The sequence below is a fragment of the Camelina sativa genome, chromosome 8 (assembly GCF_030686135.1).
Source record: "Camelina sativa cultivar CO46 ecotype springtype chromosome 8, ASM3068613v1".
Lineage (NCBI taxonomy): Eukaryota > Viridiplantae > Streptophyta > Magnoliopsida > Brassicales > Brassicaceae > Camelina > Camelina sativa.
The window spans coordinates 9,207,813-9,229,074 of NC_141887.1; the positions used below are offsets into that span (position 1 = coordinate 9,207,813).

Consider the following 21,262-nt stretch of genomic DNA (forward strand, 5'->3'; position numbering starts at 1 on the left):
CTTAAAAATATATAATAATAACTTTTAAAAAAATGTTGATCCGTGCTTTAAGCACGGGATATTTCCTAGTTTCAATCTATTTATCATAGTATTTTTTATGGTTGATTTTATCTTATTAAGTAAAACATTTGCACATTAATAACATTTCTATGTTATCAAGTTGCACCGTGACACTTATTTTCAGTAAACCATATCACAACATTTTCAAAAAATATTTATACTTTTTTTTTGGTCAAACAAAAAAAAATATTTATACTAATAATTATTATAATATACATATTCATCCTCAATACTATAAATGTAAAAAATATTAGTAAGTCTGATTGTAAAAAGCACTAGTCACTCCATTTCAGTTTAGTTGTTTTTTAGGACTCAAATTTTGTATCATAATAGTTCTCGTTTTAGATTTTTAATTACATATTTGGTAAAAAAAACAGCAACATATTTTCGGTTAAATGAGACGCTGTAAAATTAAGCGACGACCAACGATGGACAACAACATCAGTTATTTGGATAGAAAGGAAAGCAGCAACAGCAAACGTAAAATCAGTAATAGCAAAAAAAAAAAAGATCCATTACACTATCGCTGGAAGGTGTCGCTGCGACACTGAAACGAACAGGGTTTGTATCTAACAAATGCTAAGTAATTAACTAATTATCAATCAAAAACCATTACATCAATTAACAAATAACGGGGAAGATAAATATTGAAAAAATTGGTAACAGAGAATTAGATACAATGGCAACCCCGTAATTATTCACATCTACGTCAGGGTACTTTCGTAAATCAAAAGCTGACCGTTTCTCGAACCCGCTTACGTGGCAGCCATTACAAATGCCCACAAAAGCACTTTGTTTAGACTCATTCTCAGCCGTTAGATCAGAATCCGATTCTTTTCAATACGTCAAGTTGAGATCCCCAAACCTATCTTTCACTTAACCATGGTTAAGTCAATGTTAACCACACAACACAATAAAAACACGGAAAAGGTCATCCACTTTCTCGATAATTACGTAAAATTGCCACTCATCTCCTCTAGCTATATATTCTCCTTCTGAGACTCGCTAGGTTTGCCGAACCAATCACCCTTAGGGGACACTCAAAAAAAACAGAGAGCCTTCTTCAAAACATTTCTTCTCGAATCTTCTTTTCAAACAATGGCGATTACATCTTCTAGAACCACCACCACCAGATCAAACGGACCTGCGCTCCGATCCAAATCGCCGTCGGGACGTTTCTGCGGCGTTTACTCAAACGGTTCTTCCGGCTTCGCTTCATCCACAAGCTCGAGTTTCTCGTCTCCGTCGACGGCGTTTTTCAGCAGCCACAATCACCACAACAATAACAACCATAATAACCACCACAGATCTGCTTCCCCGACGCGTGTGAATCTCTTCACATCAGCTCCGATGACGCAATCGTTTCGTTACTCGATCGACAACAGCAGATCTATATCTCCGAATCGATCTATCGCCGTTTCGTCTAATCAGCCTAGCAATCACCATCATCATCATCATAAGATTCCGGATTCGAGGAGGAGATGTATGTGTTCTCCGACGACGCATCCTGGTTCGTTCCGGTGTAGTCTACACAAGAACGTAGCGAATCCGCACGGTCAAGGCGCAACGTCGTATCCTACGAATAGTTTGAATATGCGTAGATCTGCTATGACGAATTCGCTGGTGAGGATTGGTGGCGTTGAAGGTGAATGGGTGAGAAGAGCTTTGACTACGTTGATTAGACCGTCGTCTCATCAACTCAAGAGACGAGCTGCGTATGAGCCTCGTCGTAGCAGACTCGCGTCTATGTCGAAAGCAGAAGAAGATCATTAAAAAAAAAAATCCTCTGGTTGTTTTCAGGTTTGTTCCTTGTTTTTTGAAATCGGCCACAGGATAAATTTGCATTTCTGGATGAGCTTTCAAGATCCACGGCGAGGAATATTGTCAGATCTGCCGTGAACAAGCTGAGTCGAAATCGGAGCTGAGTTAAACCGGGTGCGAGAATTGTAAAACGGTGAAGGGAAACGACATCGTTTTTGTTTAGTTGGGTTGAGAAGGATGAGATGATGATTGTACATACAGATATTGCTTAATGAAGCAGACTAAAAAAAAAAGAAATTTCGCAAAGTCGAATCTAGAAATCTAAAAATTTGGAAAATAGTATAGTGACGAATTGGGTAACTAAAATCTGGAAAAAGGACTTAGTTGCAAATGTTGTGTTTTGGATCCCCAATATTTGCAATTTTTCTTCTCTTCATCGTTCGTTGCCTTCACTGTGTTCCGTCAAGTCAACGTTCTCCGTTCGTCGTTGACCAGTTCCGTTTGCCGTTAACCGTCGTCGTGTTCGTGTATATCCCCGTTAATGTGTGCTCCGTTATAATTTCCAGGTATGTGTCGTTCGTTCGTGTCAGGTATGTGTTTTCGATTTGTTTATTTTTTTCGTTTATTTTTTTTGTGAACGTTTGATCTGTTTTGTTTGTTTGTTTTTTTTTTTTTTTTCAGGTTTCGTACAATGAGGAGAAGAACATAACTTACACTTACCGTTACGTTCAACTTTGGAATATTTTTGGGGGATTTTTATGGACTTTGAAAACTATGAAATTTGGAAGAGAAAAATCAAACATTTGACCTGAAAAACACGTTATGAGAGGAGGATGACCGAGTTTGGAACTAAAGTGAAAATGAGAGTGAATTTGATTCCTTAAAATGATTATTAAGGTTAATTTGGGAGCTACAGATATGAGAAAGATTCAAAGGATTCTGAATTTGGACATTAAAAAAGATTCTTGTGGTATAGATCGAATTTGTGAATCAGAGATTCCTAAAAAGGATTCGAGGTTAAATGTGAAAGATGCAAAGGAATCACACATCCTTCGGCATTAAACCGCTCATGAAGGAGATGACGATATATGGTAAATGATGAAAAGTTTAAAAGTAATTTAGGAAAGTGAAAGATGTTGGCCATAATTTTAATTATATAAATTATAATAGATAAATTCTATTATAATTGTGATATATTTTATAAATAATAGAAAATTATGTATTTTCTAGAATATTGAGTTAATACTGACCGTAATAGTAAACATTAAGTCATTACCGGCCATAACGGTAAGCATCAAGCCAATACGGGCCGTAACGATAAGCATCAAGCCAATATGGGCCGTAACGGAAAACATCGAGCCAATATGGGCCGTAATGGCAAACATCAAGCCGATACGGGCCGACACAACAATTAACGAGCCAATACGGGCTGTAACGACAAACAACGAGTCAATACGGGCTGTAATTGGACTTTGTGACCGACTCTGATTTGCTATGACATTATCAAGAAAATATTTGACTCAATCTCGTGTAGAGAATATTCGAAACGACCTTATCTCATCTAGAAGCGGTTACTCAATCCCATGAGGATTAGGGTAAAGAGACTATTCTATAAAAAGGGAGCGATATCGACACAATACGGGATGGAAATTGAGAGCAAAACAAGAGATCCAAAGCATAGCCACACGACTCAGTTCCAAAAGCATTGCTAGGGTTCCTAAATTGACTCGTTGTGCCTTAAACTCTTGTATTTGAGCTCGATACTTTGATCAATAAAAACGACTATTCAACATCTATTTCTTGTTTCCGTAGTCTCTAAACGAATCAATTATTTTTGCCTAAACAATTGGCGCTAGAGAGAGGGGCTAGAGTAAACTACGTGAGATGACAGGAAACGGAGACGATACGGCTAACATCGATGCAAATGTCGCTGCTCAGCTTGAAACTCTGACTACTAAGCTGAACGAGGCAGTGCAGAAGCTATCACAGATCGAGGCAGATAACGCTAGGTTACGGGAGGAGAACGCTTCGCTGGTGACAGCAGGGAGAGTTTGTGCCGAAGCAATCTCTAGATTTCGCGGCGTGCAAGTGAATCGGATGCAAGACCTTAACTCAACGCCTAGAACCAATAATAACACCCACAATGGAAGACGAACGGCTGGAAACTCCTTGTCAGGAAGAGAACAGCGGAAGAAACCTTGACACAAGGCAGACACTTGAAAGCCTAATCCAAGAAGAAAATTTGGATCAACAAGGAGTTGTCAACACACCGTGCATGACAGGAATCGACCATGGACAATTAGCCCACTTGGAAGCAATGTTCAACAAACGTTTGGGAGAGATGGAAGCGATGATCGAACGACTACCAGGTGTAGCTCAGCCAATCCAGAAGAGCAACTTACAGTCGTATTCCGACACACCGTTCTCTGATGAAATCGCACTCACTGAGATGCCGAGAAAATTTGTGCTACCAATAATGAAGATGTATGATGGAACATCTGACCCGGATATCCACATAGCACAATACAAACAACGAATGTTCACGACGGCCATTCAAAGATAATATCAAGAAGCTACCATGTGCAAAGGATTTGGCTCAAGCCTTACGGGGGTTGCGCTTCAGTGGTTTATCAACTTGCCAAATGGCTCAATAAATTCGTTGGCATCATTGACAGACCTTTTTGTTGAACAATTCGCAAGCAGCAGGAACCTCGAAAAGATAGCGGATGACCTTTACGAGGTACTACAGAAGAGAGATGAGTCATTACGTGCCTACGTGGGATGATTCAACAAGGAGAAAGTGTCGATACCAAGTTGCAACGTGTCTACTGCCATATCGGTATTCAAGAGAGGTTTACTCCTAGATGGCGACTTGTACAAGGAGCTAATCAAGTATCAATGTAGAACGATGGAGGATGTGCTCTCGCGGGCATGTGCATAAATAAAATGGGAAGAAAATACACTGTATCGACATCGACATTCGTCACATTTTGAATATCGCGTAGTGAGAAACGAAAGAACGACACGAGATGATAAACCTTACCAAAGACATCGAAACAAATACACTAGCGTCATAAGTAATGGTGAGGAACCTTATCAAACTTTAAACAAAACTGAAAGTGAGGAGCACAAATCATCAAAATGACAAAAACGTCAACGACGTCTCGATTTTTACGGCATGGTGATATCAGGTTATTGAAAGGTTTTAAAAGTTATCACTCATTTTTCGTTTTTAGTTCTAGTTTTACTTCTTTTTTAACATTGATAGATTTTGATATAAAATAACTAAGTTTTTAGTAGCTCATTACCCATTATGAGTGTATACTTTGTCAACTTGGTAGCCATGTGCTGATGACAAAAATCGGTAGAAAAACGCTTACCTTTGGAGAACCAGTGCTAATGAATCGACAAACTTGAAAAGTTTATGAATGCTTACCCATTGATGAAGCATTTTATAATATGATAGTCGCTGCTAACCAATTGAGGAAGCAAGCGCTAGCAAATTATGTGATGAATCACTGGATGCAAAAACTTGACAACGAAACACTCGTTAACAAGAATCTTATGGTGAGACACTTGATGCACAAATCTTCAAGACGTTCTCTACTAAAACTTAGAACTCATGTCATGAACATGGGCAATAAATCTGGTTGCAAAACAATAAAATCAAGTCATTCGATGTGAAGCTTGTCACGATACAAGATAAACATGACTTACAACACAGGACATGGTCCTAAACTTGTTCATATAGTAGTGAGGCCATTGATGCACGAATATGTGAACGATAGGCTTGCTACGAAAATTGGGTAATCACCTGAAACGCGAAACATTCGCTACAACTGCCTATTAGCGAAACATCGCTATAGGAATGTAACAAATCTGGAATCCACCTGATGGTCGGATCCAAAATTAGCAAACTTGACAGCAAAACACTTGCTAACAATAAATTTGCTATGAAACACTTTAATTGGGTCACGAACCCGGATCATGTCACGAGCATGGCATTAATGATTTGGCTATGACAAAATCATCAATGTACAACCATTATAATTCATCCCCTGAAGTTGCTACGAACAATTGTCATTTTGAGGCCAATGTAAAGTCAATGTGTAGCCAATTCAAGAAATTGGTTAGGAACAACATTGTCATTTTGAGGCCAATGTAGAGTCAATGTGTAGCCAATTCAAGAAATTTGTTAGAGACCACATTGTCTATTGAAAACCAATGTATAGTCAATGTGTAGCCAATTCAAGAAATTGTTTAGGAACCATATTGTCTATTTATAGCTGATGCATCAATGTGTAGCCAATTCAAGAAATTGGTTATGGCTGCACTGTCGTTTCTGAACCAATGTGGAATCAATGTAAAGCCAATTCAAGAAATTGGCTAATACCACATTGGCGTTTTAGAGCCAATCCTGGGTCAATGTGAGGCCAATTCAATGAAGTGGATATGGCCAAATATCGACTTAGACCAACACTGAGTCAACTGTGTATCCAATTCAAAGAATTGGAGCCAATGCGAAGTCAAGTTGTGGCCAGTTTAGGTAACTTTGGTTACGATAACTTTATCGTTTTAGAGATGATGTGAAGGCAATTCACCAAATTGACGAAGGCTAGACCGACAAATTGGAGCCAATAAGGAACCAATGTGTAACCAATTCCAGAAATTGGTTATGGCAGCATTTTGGTTTTAGAACCAATGTGGGATCAGTGTGTAACCGATTCAAGAAATTGGTTATGATAACTATATCGTTTTAGAGCCGATGTGAAGACAGTTCACTAAATTGGCTATGACTAAATTGTCATTGTTGAGCAAATGCGAAGCCAATTCATTAAATTGGCTATGACAAAATTGTCAACATAAAGACAATGCGCAGTTGATTTGATAAACCGGTGATGAGAAACATTGTCACAGGTCTTGCCATGGGATAAACATCGTCCCAAAGCTACAAAACTACAAGATCACGATGTGGATCACAACTTCATTAATGGAAGGCAGCGAATTAATTAAGTGCGAGAAAACGACTACATCTAAAGGTATGTCGTGACTTATACAAATATTTAGCTTTTCTATTTATGGTTTATTAAAATGATACCATTTGTCTATACTACTCTCTAAATTCTTACTAAGCAAATAAAGAGCGGGGGCAAACTGTTGGGCATAATTTTAATCATATAAATTATAATAGATAAATTCTATTATAATTGTGATATATTCTATAAATAATAGAGAATTATGTATTCTCTAGAACATTGAGTTAATACCGACCGTAACGGTAAACATTGAGTCAATACCGGCCGTAACGGTAAGCATCAAGCCAATACAGGCCGTAACGACAAGCATCAAGCCAATATGGGCCGTAACGGCAAACATCGAGCCAATACGGGCCGTAATGGAAAACATCAAGCCGATACAGGCCGGCACAACAATTAACGAGCCAATACGGGCTGTAACGACAAATAATGAGTCAATACGGGCTGTAATTGGAATTTGTGACCGACTATGATTTGCTACGACATTATCAAAAAAATATTTGACTCAATCTCGTGTAAAGAATATTCGAAACGACCTTATCTCATCTAGAAGCGGTTACTCAAACCCATCCCATGAGGATTAGGGTAAAGAGACTTTTCTATAAAAAAGGGGTGATATCGACACAATACGGGACAGAAATCGAGAGCAAAACATAGCCACACGACTCAGTTCCAAAAGCATTGCTAGGGTTCCTAAATTGACTCGTTGTGCCTTAAACTCTTGTATTTGAGCTCGATACTTTGATCAATAAAAATGACTATTCAACATCTATTTCTTGTTTCCGTAGTCTCTAAACGAATCAATTATTTTTGTCCAAACAAAAGATTGTGGAGAAAAAGACAGCTGATTGATGAGTAGAGAACAGAAAAACATGAAATTGAAAGGAATAAAACAAATGGAGAAAAAGAATATTACGTTGGGAGGTTCCAACTAATACGAAAAAATAAGGTAGAAAAAGTGGGAAAGAATATAAGAGAATTGGTGGTAGAGACACGGCTTCCTTATCTCGTGGGATTGAAGTTAGGTTCATTATAGTTTACTAGGTTCGGACCTGCACGTACGTGCGGAATTAATTTCAAAACCAAGTTTATTATTAAGTTTATAATATATTATGTATGTGTGGGATTGTGTTTGTAAAAGTATTGTTTTAGCAGTTGTATCAGTCATAATCCAAACTCATACCAGTTTAGTATTTGATTTGTTTTTTTTATTCGGATTAAACAAAAGGAATTATCCAATTTGTTTTTATTATATATAAAGACAATTTTGTGAATACAATAGTAAGAAAATATGGTATGTCTACTTCGGGACAAAAAATAGTAAAAGAAAGGTGGTATCTTATTTTATCATAATAGTTTAAATAACGTTATATTATTTTTTGAATTACCTGTTTCCCTCTAGTATCCATTTACTTGTCATGATATTTGACATAAACAGGTCAATGAATTTTTTTGAATATATAACCAACCTGTCCTATCTTATAAGTATATATTTTTCTAAGCTTCTGAAATTATATTCATATTAATAACTTTTTAAATTATTATGTCTATGTGACTATGTGATTTATATTTAATGGATTATATAGGTTACACCATTAGAATTTCTTTAGCTTTTAAAAATTCTAAATGGTAAGGATTGTAAAAAAATTTAGTTGAGTTGTGGTTATTTTCATTTTTGGGAATCCTTGGTTTTGTCAATCTCTAATATGGAAATCTTTTTTTTATACGGTTAGTCCTATATATTAGGATATATATATATATATATATATATATAATGCTGAAATTTAGGATTTGCAATATGTTTTTTTTATAAATAAAAATATAAAATTATGATATTTCTATATCTATTATTCAAATTTAATTAAATTTAGTGAAAGATATTGAAATTGAATTTAGCATGTGGCATAGGAGGAGATAGAGTGTTTAATTTTTGTAGGATAATCGGCAAATAAACAAATTGTTACTTATGCATTGATTTTGCTGAATTTGATTCTAAAGACTGCGAGTGCCATCTTCAACTAAACTATTTGATCGAGCAAAACTTCTGAAATATAATACTTATATTGGCTTTCTTTAAATATAATACTTTGATCGACCAGTAATAACCTAAACTTCGGTGTGTCGCATGTTTTCCTCGACGCTTCAGTTTGTCATATGTGGCTATGGCCCTGTTCTTTTACATGTCGTTAGCGACATAACAAATTAACACTGATTCTTTAATAATTTTTAAAACCAGCGACTAAATATAGTGAGAGAGTCGAAGAAAATCGACGCTTGTGTCGCTTAAATACGTCGCCGGAAAAACCAGCAGCAGAAACACGGTGCACTGATTCATTGTAGATGTCGCTGGAAATGATAAAAGGTGTCGCTGGAAATAATTTAAAGAGAAAATTGCACTATAATTACAGTCGCTAGACGGTGTCGCTGAGACTCACAAACGAACATAGACTCAACGGTGTGTTGAACATGATCGACTCTCCCTCCATGCGCTTGTTCTTTGGGTTATTGAGCTTGTTCTTGTATGGGCTTTACCCTTTATTTTTATTTTATTTTTTGTCGATAATTTCATTTTGTTATCTATGTTACCCTTTCTATTTTAATAAAATGAGATGAAAAAGGGAAAAAAATAACTAAAAGCCCTAAAATAAAGAAACTGTAAACGACATCTTCTTAGTTAATCTCTTGTCGGCAACATACCCTTCTGTGTTTTGAATCTACTTTTTTGATTCGCAAAATTCTTAACAAAAAATGAGGAAGCGCACTTGACTCTTCACGGGAAGACCCACCAAACAAAGTTACAATCGAAGTTCTTTGGCGATTTTGAAAACAAAAATCTCCAAATTCATTAATGAGGTAATTCTATTCTGCATATTTTAGTTCTATGTCTGAATTGTTATTTTAATTTTCATATCTTCTGGGTTTTCAATCCACTCTGTAAATATTGACAGAGATGTGAATTTGGAATTTTGATTTGAGAGATAGGTGATTACTAAAATTGTTTTTTGGGCATCGAATTATACTCCGGTTTGGTAACTATGTTTAAATCTATTTCCATCTCCGATTACCATTTGGTATTTGATTTGGATAAAAATACTCTATATACTTTCGATTACGGGGTAAGATATATAGATTTATTTAACCTTTTGATTAAATTTTATCTTTTTAGAATTCAGGACAACAATTAAATATTCCCTCTGTTTCAAAATATAAGATGTTTTGAGTGAAAGCACGCAAATTAAGAAATAACCACTTTAAAAAAGTTCAACCAATCATAAACAAGACTGCATAAAATAATTAATAAGAAAATATAAAAATAATCTAAAAGTTACTTAAAAAGTTGAAAACATCTTATATTATGAACCAAAGAACATTATAGGAACGTTTCATAATACATTAAAACATCCTATATTATGAAACGGAGGGAGTAATTCAGAACCGAGAAAAGAGAAAAGGCGTCTCTTTAAACTCTGGTTTGGTAAAATGTTCTTTTTCTTTAAGATGAGTTCTTCACGTGACTGGATGGATTGATATGAAGCAGATGGTATGTTTTAATGTATACATCAAATACCGTTTGGACCAACAACTCTAAGGTTAGTTCTCAACAAAGCTATATTTTTAATACAATGACTATTCTCATATTTCACTTAAATTGTTTAAGTAATAATAAGTCTTAAACTTTATGAAGACTAAGGAAAAAAGTTTATTTATTGATAATTTTCAAACATAATTAAGAAAATACAAACAATTAAATAATAGAAAAATAAGATAAAATTTTAGATTTTCTTTTTAAAGAAATACCAGATCATCCGTCTAATAGACTTCTAAACATGCTTCCTTGTATGTCTTGTAGACAAATATTTGTAAGACATTAAATCTCCACCCCATGTTGAACCTTTCAGAAAAGGGATAGGAGTTTCAACTTTGATTCTTGTTCTTTGCCTTCTTTGATTGTTGTGTTGCCCTCTTTGAGTGCCTTTTTTTCTTCTTTGATTCCATGTAAAAACTGTTTTCGTTTTGTTATAAAGGTTAGTAATAAGTTGTTGTAACTTTTATGCTAAATGAAATGTAGATACATTGAAATAGTCCAATAAACAGAAAATACATTAGAAAACTTAAGTTGATGTTTGATTTAATCATGGTTTTAAGAATAACTTTACCTCAATCATCTCAACGACTCGTTGATTTGCTTCGTGGGGAACTGGAGATAGAAATCATGCTTCAGTTTGCTTTCAAGTATTGATGAGTTATTAGAAAGGTTTACACATAATAATATTTAACCCGCGAGACATGTTATGATTATACCTGTAATAAGATTTGTGAGTGTTTGAAGATGCTGTTTTAAAAAGAATAATCACTCTAAAGATTCATCTTATCGATGCTTGTTGGGTATGATTTTCAGGTATGCACTTCAACTCACCATGTTGGGTATCATACTCTGAAGAATGCACCATTGCTAGATATTGAGTGATACTATCATTGGCGGCCATCTATACTATTAAGGTGACTTTCTGGTTTATTACTTTAGGTTTGATGTGTTTGGTTGTATTTGCCGTCTTCTTTGGTTTTTATAGTAGTAATGGAGCTGATTTGTTGCGAGGATAGGAATAATGAAGATCATCGTTTGTGATAAGATTAATTAGTCGAATATTCTATGTAATCAACTAAAGATTTTCAGTTAATGTTTTGTAATTTGTTTCCGTTTGATGTGTTATTATAGAGGATGTTTAGGGATTTCATTATTTTTTTTCTAGTTTTGAATGTTGATTGTAGAGATGATAGGTCCGATTTTGTTAGTTTCAGAAAGGAGTAAGTTTTGGATTTTAATATTTTTGATTTGGGATTTGGAGTTTAAATGTTGAAAAGATTTTGATATGGTAAGTACTTAATGTCGGTAATACACAAATTTTTTATGATTAATTTGAATATTCTTTTTCCCTAATTATCCTTTCAAATCGCTTACAGGTTTTGTGAGAAGTCACTGATTGGAAACTCTGATAATCCATCCACGATCCGAGTAATGTTAGTCTGGGTCATGTAAGGTCGGCGTCTTTTTACGCGATCAGATTACTAGTTTGTCCCTAATTTTTTTTCCTTGTTCTTTTGATTTTGGGATGTTAGGGCATTTGTATGGTATACTTGTTTTGTTTATTTTTTTATCCCTAAGTGTACTTCCCAATTAATAGTATAGATAGATCCTTTGATTAGTTTAGTCACTAATAATTATAAATATGCTACTTAGGTTTGATTTATTGACCGAGTATGAGATAATATTGTAATCTATACGTACTAGGTATGATGATGGGTGCACCTTTGATGGATTCGGTTTTTTGAGTGCGTTGGATTTATCTCTTGGTTAGATTTTTTTAACAAAAGAAAACGAAGAACTGAAGAAGAAAAGAGCAACCATTTTTAAACTATGATTAAGTAATTTAGCAACCATTTTTTAAAAATAAAACCGTAAAGCTTACATATTAAAAATGGACTAATCATATAAAACTAATGGTCGTATTTTTTTTGGATTAACTGGAAAACCCACCAGGATTAATGTTACTTTAACTTTTATTGGGGATGATAAAACTAATACTTTCGCTATTTCAAAAGATTTGATTTTGTACAGTTTCACATAAATTAAAAAAAGATTCAATATGTAGTTATAAATACACTATTTTTATATAGTAAACCATTTTCAATAACATTAACCACTAATAATTCACCAAATTTAATTATTCTTAATTAATGGTTCTTCAAATTTACAATTTATTAACATTAATTGATTGAAATTCATTGAAAATTAGTTTTTAAAAACAAGAATTAAAATCCATAAATTCAAACTTCCGAAACAGATAAAGTATCATTACTAATTGTTTGTTCTCTAAGTTGGAGTGTGGTGAAAAGATCAAACATAAATACATTTTGATAGGAGCAATTGTTTTACTATTTGAATCCCAACATGCTTTTGGAGTGAAAAAAATTCTGTAAACATTTGTAGCTTACATCTGAAAATTTAAAGAATTATTTTTATTTGAATATTGTAATTATATTTGACATTCTTTTTTTTATTATTATCTTAGTTGACATGAAATAATTTAATTTAATTTCTATCCCTTTTTTTTTTATTTTTAAAATCAGTAGTTAATTTGTGAAATTAATTTCATATTTTTATCGAATAAAAAATAATTTTAATCATATTTTATTTTCATTTTTCTCTTAAATGAAATTGGTTAATTTTTAAAGTTTACTAGATGACTTGTATATAACCATGCGATTATTATACAATTAACGTAGGCACTAAAAATTTTGTGCAAAATAAGTAAACGATGAATTACTTCATGTCAGTTTTATAGATTAGATGGGTCAATTAATGACATGACTTTTAAAAATATTTAATTATTAATTATAAACAATATTCTAAAATATGTTAGGTAGTAATTTGGAGTTAAAGTTGGCCTCCTGATTAACTAATATTGGAGAATTATTTAATATTTTCATATTTTATTATTGTAAATATATATTTTTTTATGTAAACATATACATTTTGATTTTAGCATATATTTGATATTTTATATTGTTGAGGTTCATGCTCATAAAGTCCAAATCTATTGAGTCAAAATTTCTCGTCAAGCTAAGTGCAAACTGGTTTAGGATTGATCAATTCTCAAGTGGAGATTATAAATATGAGAACTTGTTTCCCGAGCTAAATAAAGATAAAAAGTAACTAAGGTTCTAACTCTATCCAAGTAATCAAAGTTTTAACTCTACTCAAGTAATCAAGGTTTAACTCTATTCAAGTTAAACGGTTTGAGATAAGAGTTTGTAGAGGTTTATGTTCATCAAGTTTTTAGATAGCTGTTAGTGTTACATATATGCGGATTTGAAAATGTTTAAACGGCACATTTTTGGAATTTAAGTAGAGTAGAAGCTGTTACAAGTTTATTGTTCAAGTTAGAAAATTTCATTTTTAATTTGGAACAAACTGGTTATACTTTACATAACTCCACAATCTGTATATAGACAGAGCTATCAATATTATCTTAATTACTGTAATAGAAAATGTTATCATGAATTTTAATTCAAGATTATAATGATGTAATCAGTTTTGTTTTTTTTCGTATGATGTTATCATTATCGATAGACATTAGAGTTGTTTGCAAGATAAGATATTTGTAAGGTTCAACCGACCTCCTAACAAAGCCAAACCTTAAGAGATGAGCTTTGTAGGCTGGACCATTATACTATATGTAATTTATATGGACAAAATTATAGATGCACCATTATTTGTGGGGGTCTCTCCCTTTTGCTTTCGCTTCTCTCTATCTTTCAGTTGTAACTTTGCTAAAATCGTCTCCTCCAAGTTTAAACGTTTAGAGAAAAAACAAAAACAAATTCAACTTGTCCTCAAAAAATATATTATAATATATTTTCACTACTATTCTAATACATGATCATTGAAGACTATTTATTTGCTTATTATCTGGTTACAATTCCTTAGAGAATTACTACGACATATATACAATTACTCATCCGATCACGTCGTCGTTCGTATTCGTAGCATATATACTAGGTCACACGTTTGTTTCCACAAAAAAGAAAAATATATATCATCAATAATCAACCATGGGTTTACCACACAATTTTTGAAATTGTTACTCACATGCCATATTCTAGATGACCTCTTCGTGGAATGTAAGCAAATTCTAAAATCTTTTTTAACCTCATCTAACACGAAACTCTTAAAGACGTCCTTGAAAACATAATTAGATCCTATTTTCTTTTTAAAACTGCCAAATATTTCTTTCATTAAAAATGGTGTATTAAGATTAAAAGAAATAACAAAAATCAATACATGATGTATATAATGGTGGTGGAGGCTATCAATTTCTCATCCACTCGACAACAGCTCATCACAAACTAAGCAACTACTATTGCTCCCATTAAATTATTAGCAAAGATTCTCATAAACGTAAAAGTATTCAAAATGCTAAAGTTCTTAATTAGCCTACTTATCTATATGTTGATGTTGCTATCAATTTCGTCAACATGTTATTATCAGAAATTGAATTTTTATATAATGGAATGTCTATAGTACTCTAGGATAAAAGAAAAGATAAAGATGAAAAGAAAATGATTCGGATAATGTCTTTGTTCTCATACATTCATGCACTTTATGATGAATCCAACAAAAAGCAAAGCAAAAAATCAAAATTTTTAGGTCTATGTAACAAAGAAATAGGCGTTGGGATGTGAAAAGGACTCATGTCCCACAAGCCACACCAGTTTTGTGACACCACATGGTGATGCTTCTGATGAGACCACAAAGAGATAAGGTTTTCTGTTTTTGTGTTGTTTGAGTTTTGGCCATTTCCTTCACCAAATGTCAAATCCTTTTGAAACTTACAATTTTCATTTTTGGAGGCATTGCTTTAAGGTTTTATCGTTTTAGAAGTTAGGAACTCTTTCACATGTATGACCCACTTCCCATATATGACACTCTTCTCATCTATTTAATTTACTTGTCTAATTATTAATTAAGCATATTTTAGGCTAATCATCAGATTCAAATATAAAGTAAGCCCAATAAAAATAAAAGAATCCAATGATTGAGCTCGTCGTCACCTTGCTGGTCCATAACATATTATGATGTACGAGACTGATGTAAGCGTAACATAGATTCTCGATAATGATTAATGATGAATTTAAAAGACTTTCCAAATACATTTTTTTCATCTTATTTCGCCATATGCACAAAACCATAGTTAGTTCAATGAAGTATACAATTTCTTTTTTATGTAGGAATATGTGGTAAATTCGTTTGAATTCGGATTATGGCAGTTTGATCCCACCAATTGAATGCAAAACTTTTGAATTGTGCAACCGCAACAAGCTTATTGTTCCTACTATTTCCATATCTCTCATCAAAAAAATCGTTGTCCGCAAAGATCTATCTATCAAGACAAAATTCGAAAATTTGTTCTCCAATATTGGGCTTCTTTATTAATAACGAGAGAGGCCCTGGTGACTGATTCTTGATTCTAAATCCAATCTCTATATCATAGATTTGTTTAGCGAGAAAACGATCAATCTTCCACCTCTAGAGTCAATCAAAGGTGGCCAATATAATCTTGAGCGAGTTGGAGATAAAGAATTCAAGGAGGTAGGAATTAGAGATCATACCTCTTGTATCATCCAAAAAGCCAAAAATTTGAGAGGTCTTTTATGGGTAGATGAGAAGAAGGAAGAGTACGTTCTTGTTTGGTACTTCCACATCAGTCAAAATCATATGATTGAGTATATAGCCGTTTGCAAGAACGGTGAAGATCATTACCGTGAGATACTAACACGCTTGGGGTTACCAGTCATATATGATATGGTACTATTACCTTTTGGTGACAGTCTTTACGTCTCAACGACTAGTGGTTACATTTATAAACTTGATTTGTCTGGAAAAGAAGTTTTAGAGACTATATCATTTCTTCGGCCACCATATCCTTCGAGTGATGATAAAACAGTACTTAGCAATAACATTGCTGTTACAATATCAGGAGAGGTTTTATTGGTTCAGAGGATCTTTTACCAATCAAAAGGGCAAAACATCTTCCGTCTTTACAAAAAGGATCCTAATCATAAAAGGAGGCCGCTTGTTAAGGTTGATTCTCTAGGTGATGAGGCCATGCTTCTTGATTTGGGTATCACCGTGCCTGCTGATCGTAACCTTGGTATTGAACCAAACTCCATATATTTCACTCGTCATGACCGTTCTTGTAAACGTGGATGGGGAACTTTGCACCTGGACATATGTGTGTTCAACCTTGCAACCCAGAAAATCAAATGTTTCCCGTGGCCAAGTCTCTCCAAATTAAAGCTCAAGGATCCTCGATGGTTTCTCCCATCTTGATTTTGTTTTATTTTTGCTGCAGTTTGGTGTTCTTGAGAGATTTGCACACTGATTCTCTTCTTTTATTTTATTTTTGCTTTGAAAACATATTAAGGACATGAATTGAATCGTAATCTTAGTTGGCAGTCTTCTTGAGATGGTGAGCGAAACATCATAAAACACATGTCATCATAAAACATCATAGATACTGAGCATCCATATATCTTTTTATACATCATAGTACCGGACAAAATATATTTGATTTGTATAAAACAATCATATATCTTTTTATAGACTATACAAACTTCATAGAAAGTTAAATTTTTAAACTAAATTAGGTTGTTGCAAGTTGTCAACTTATAACGCAATGTCTCTTTCCAAAAACCATTACTCGAACCTAGTAAGAAAGCATGGAATTAACCATATCTTTAAAACTCTATTTTTCCTTTTGATAACCTTTGTGTGTGTGTGTGTGTTTTCCTTTTAATTCCTTTGTGAACTTTTATTTTTTTCCTTTCAAACCACAACTATTCACATTGATTTGATGGGTTAAAAAGTGAATAAACGGGCAGGCCCAAAACGATCTCGTTTAAATAAGGGATTTTTACTTTTCCCAATACGACACTTTTATCCGGCATCTTTCTTTACTTGGAGTCTTGGACGGCAAGCAGAGGCAATTCTGAGTTCTTCGAGCCTCTCTGTGTTTGGGTACCGAGGTTAGTTTCACTAATTCGTGCATTGATAGTTGGGTTTGTTTGTTTCAATAGGAATTATATGTGAATCCCTTGTTTCTGAAATTACACGTTTGAAGCTTACGTATATAACGATTGCGTTACATTATTTGTTAAAACTCAAGTATATATGTTGCCATAGTTGTACAAGACTCATGATTCAAATATGTTAAGTAGCGTGATGATCTTTGATTTTAATGGTTCCCTATCCAATTTTGAAGATTACTCCGAATCAGATCCTAATGAAAAGCTTATATAGAACGATTAATACTCACTTGCTCGTTTTCTTACTTTTGTTTGCTACTGTGTGACTCATCATATTTAGCTTTTGATCAATGTATATTTTTTTTTTTAGGAACGGATAAAAACATGGAGACTCCTAATTCTAGCCTTTGGTCGGAGCTTCCTATGGACATATTAACATCTGTGTTCGAACGTCTAAGTTTTGTGGATTTACACCGCACTAAGATCGTGTGTTCGAATTGGTACTCGTGTTCGAAACAAACATTGCTCTGTAAGGAAAGACCTCCATTGCTGATTCTGTTTCCAGAGAACGATGTTTGTGCTCTGTATAACCCGGATGAAGCTAGGGTTTACAAAACTAAACGAGACTTTTCAGGGATCAGATTCTTGGCAAATTCAGGCAAATGGTTCCTGGTGCTAGATTCTGTTTCAAATCTCTATATCATTGATTTTTTTGGCGAGAAGAGGATTGATCTTCCACCTCTAGAGTCGATGAAGAGGGATCACTATAGTCTTGAACGAGTCGGAGATAATGAATTCAAGAAGGTAGTAGTACACGGAGTCGGACGTCCCTCAATTATCTTCCTGAATGCGAAAGATCTAAGAGGTCTTTTGTGGGTAGATGAGAAGAAAGAAGAGTACGTTGCAGTCTGGTACTTCAACGTGAGTCACAAGATTCCGATTGATTATATTGCGGTTTGCAAGAACGGGGAAGATCATTACCGTAGGATTCCAACACGCTTGTATTATCCAGCCATATCTGATATGGTACTCCAGGGTGGTGGTGGTGATAGTCTTTACGTTTCAACGAGTAGTCAATGTATGCAAAAACTGGATTTGTCTGGACAAGAAGGTTTCAAAGATTTGACCAAGAATGATGATACCCTTATGCCATTTCGTCCGCGTGATCATGTTTATGAAACAACAGTTAGCTATAACATTGCAGTTACAACATCAGGAGAGGTTTTGTTGGTCCGGAGAATCTTTAACGAAACAACAAGGCATAGGATCTTCCGTTTATACAAAAAGGATCCTAATCCAGGCCCTGATGCTATTATCAACGACCCGAACCCGCTTGCTGAGGTACATTCTCTAGGTAATGAGGCACTGCTTCTTGATTTGGGTATCACCGTGCCTGCTGACCATACCCTTGGTATCGAACCAAACTCTATCTATTTCACCCGTCATGACCGTGCTTGTAAACGTGGCCGAAAACCTTCATGCCTGGACATATGTGTGTTCAACCTTGCAACAAAGAACCTCAAACGCTTCCCCGGTCTCTCCAACTTGAGGCTCACGGATGCTCGATGGTTTCTCCCGTCATGATCTTGATTTGTTTTCCTTTTCTTGGAGAGATCACACCTTTTCTGTTATATTCTTTTTTAATTTTATGTGTATCGAATAAGCTTCGGAAACATATTCAACTCTGGAAACTTTTTCTTTTTGGAGTTTCGTTTTTAACTCGCATTAGTCTAATTTTAGTCTAATATTAGAGACAATTGGAAAAACATACGTTTTCCAAACTTAATTGGTAAACTAGTACATACAATATTCAAAATTTGAAAAATAGTCAATAGGACCCATCAATGAGATAGAGCAGCTGTGAGATAAAAAAATAAGGAGAGAATGGTTAATTACACCTCTCCTATCTTGTTATATTCAAATATTTGGTAATATAATTTTTTTTCTTCAACTTTTTTCACACACAAAATTTTTATGTTTTTTTCTCTACATTTTGACATCCATTTTGTTTGATGATTTTAATTGTTTATGTTAAATATTTTTTATAAGTTTTGTATCTTTACACCTATTAAGTGTACATATTACATCTGTACACATTATTAATTGTACAGATGTAATTATTTAATGTGGTGATGCTAAACACAATGATTCTTCTGTACAACAGTTGTGGTGTACACGATTATTTAGTACACGAGTTGTGGTGTACGCAATAAATTTGTATAAATTACATTTGTACACTTAATAATGTGTACATCTGTACACTTAATAAATTGTACGGATGTATATAATATATTAAAAAGTTATTAAACAAGATGTATATCAAAGATAGAGAAAACTATATAATTTTTTTTTACTTGAAAATTTTGAAATAAATAGTTGTATTACCAAATAGTTGTGTAATAATATTGTGTACATATCACATCTGCACATTTTATAAGGTGTACAGATACAAAAGATATATATAATATTTTTAAAAATTATTAAACAAAATTTCTATCAGAAGATAGAGAAAAACATATAGATATTTTTTGTTTGAAATTTTTTGGAAAAAAATATTATATTACCAAATATTTGTATAACTAAACCTGAAGGGAATGTGATGGCATAAGAAAAAACAAAATAATAAACAAAATATTTTTTTTATATAACTCACTAGTTGTTTTTAACCATGATATAAGTCTTATTTATAGAGTTTTTTTGGTATTTTTAGAATCTTTTGAGTCTTTATAAGATTTAGCATGGAAGAGAGCATAATGGAGCTAAATAGGAAGATTAATCAAGCATTGAGGCTGAGCTACAAAGTTAGGAGACAAGTTCAGAGACTTGCATCGGTCGGTGCAAGTGATGGTGTCGATCGATGCATTATCCAGAAGAAGAATTGGAAGTTTTCCCACAAATTTTGAAGATTTACAAAACTGCCCCAAAGTTTCCATATTTGCATCATTTGTCCCCATTCATGTTTTTAGGAATATAAATAGGATTTTTGGGTCATTGTTTAGACCTAAGCTTTATTTTTCTTGCAACCTTTTGAGAGAGAAATCTCTGAGAGATTTAGAGAGTTTTTGGAGAGAAGAATCAAGACACTTTCCAGAGAAGATTCAGAACTCCTTTTCTACTTCTTTTAATCTCTTAATGCTATCTATTTTATTCATGATTTGTGTTCTTGCAATTATGTCTGAGTAGATCTCTTGTTAGGTTCAGGGTTTTCATAGGGTTTTTATGATTTATTAGATCTGTTATTTTTAGGATTCTTTATCTTTCTAGATCTTCATCTTAGGTTGTTCTTCATATTAATTCTTGATTGATCACCTAGAATTAATACCTAGGAAAATAATTTGATATGAGAATATAATTGATTTTCCTGATAAAACCTTTTGATGAGCAAAATTACTTTCTGCAAAGAGATTTGATTTAGTGATTTTGTGAACAATCTAAACTTGTTTTTAAAGCTGATTTATTACCTAGAATTTTGCAAAGAGATTTGGATTTTCTGGTTTTAAATTTAGATAATATTTGCAGTGAGAAGTGATTTATTTTATAAAAGAGTTTAGAGTTCTAGATCTGATCTTAATTGCTTGAAACCTAATTTATTGATTGATTTAATATTTCATAAATTCCTGAGAAATTCCCTAGGCCTAGCGTTTTTAATTCCTGAATTTACAACACTTTTAAATTCTGTTTTTGCATTGCTTTTAAATTAATATTTCTGTTTAGCATAATTAAAAGATTATTAAATTTATTGTGTGATCTAGAGTCCTTGTGGATACGATCCCTAAGTACTACAATTGATCTCTTAATTTGAGAGAGTAACTCTAGGG

General features: G+C 33.6%; 2 protein-coding genes and 1 pseudogene across 2 annotated transcripts; all 3 read left to right on the forward strand.

Moving 5' to 3' along the window:
* Positions 1–1,062: 1,062 nt before the first annotated feature.
* LOC104706851 (uncharacterized) lies at positions 1,063–2,127 on the forward strand. Its single transcript, XM_010423078.3, has one exon. It carries the CDS (start codon positions 1,159–1,161, stop codon positions 1,831–1,833), a length of 675 nt encoding a protein of 224 aa, XP_010421380.1. The 5' UTR covers positions 1,063–1,158; the 3' UTR covers positions 1,834–2,127.
* A 2,272-nt stretch (positions 2,128–4,399) lies between these two features.
* Positions 4,400–16,749, forward strand: LOC104709377 (F-box protein At5g25290 pseudogene; annotated as a pseudogene).
* LOC104706852 (F-box protein At5g25290-like) lies at positions 16,351–19,166 on the forward strand. The gene is made up of 2 exons (XM_010423079.2): positions 16,351–17,444; positions 17,815–19,166. Exon 2 carries the CDS (start codon positions 17,829–17,831, stop codon positions 19,026–19,028), a length of 1,200 nt encoding a protein of 399 aa, XP_010421381.2. The 5' UTR covers positions 16,351–17,444; positions 17,815–17,828; the 3' UTR covers positions 19,029–19,166.
* Positions 19,167–21,262: the final 2,096 nt, after the last annotated feature.

Coding starts and splice junctions, on each gene's coding strand:
- LOC104706851 (XM_010423078.3), top strand. CDS start 1,159: ATGGCGATTACATCTTCTAGAACCACCACCACCAGATCAAACGGACCT.
- LOC104706852 (XM_010423079.2), top strand. CDS start 17,829: ATGGAGACTCCTAATTCTAGCCTTTGGTCGGAGCTTCCTATGGACATA.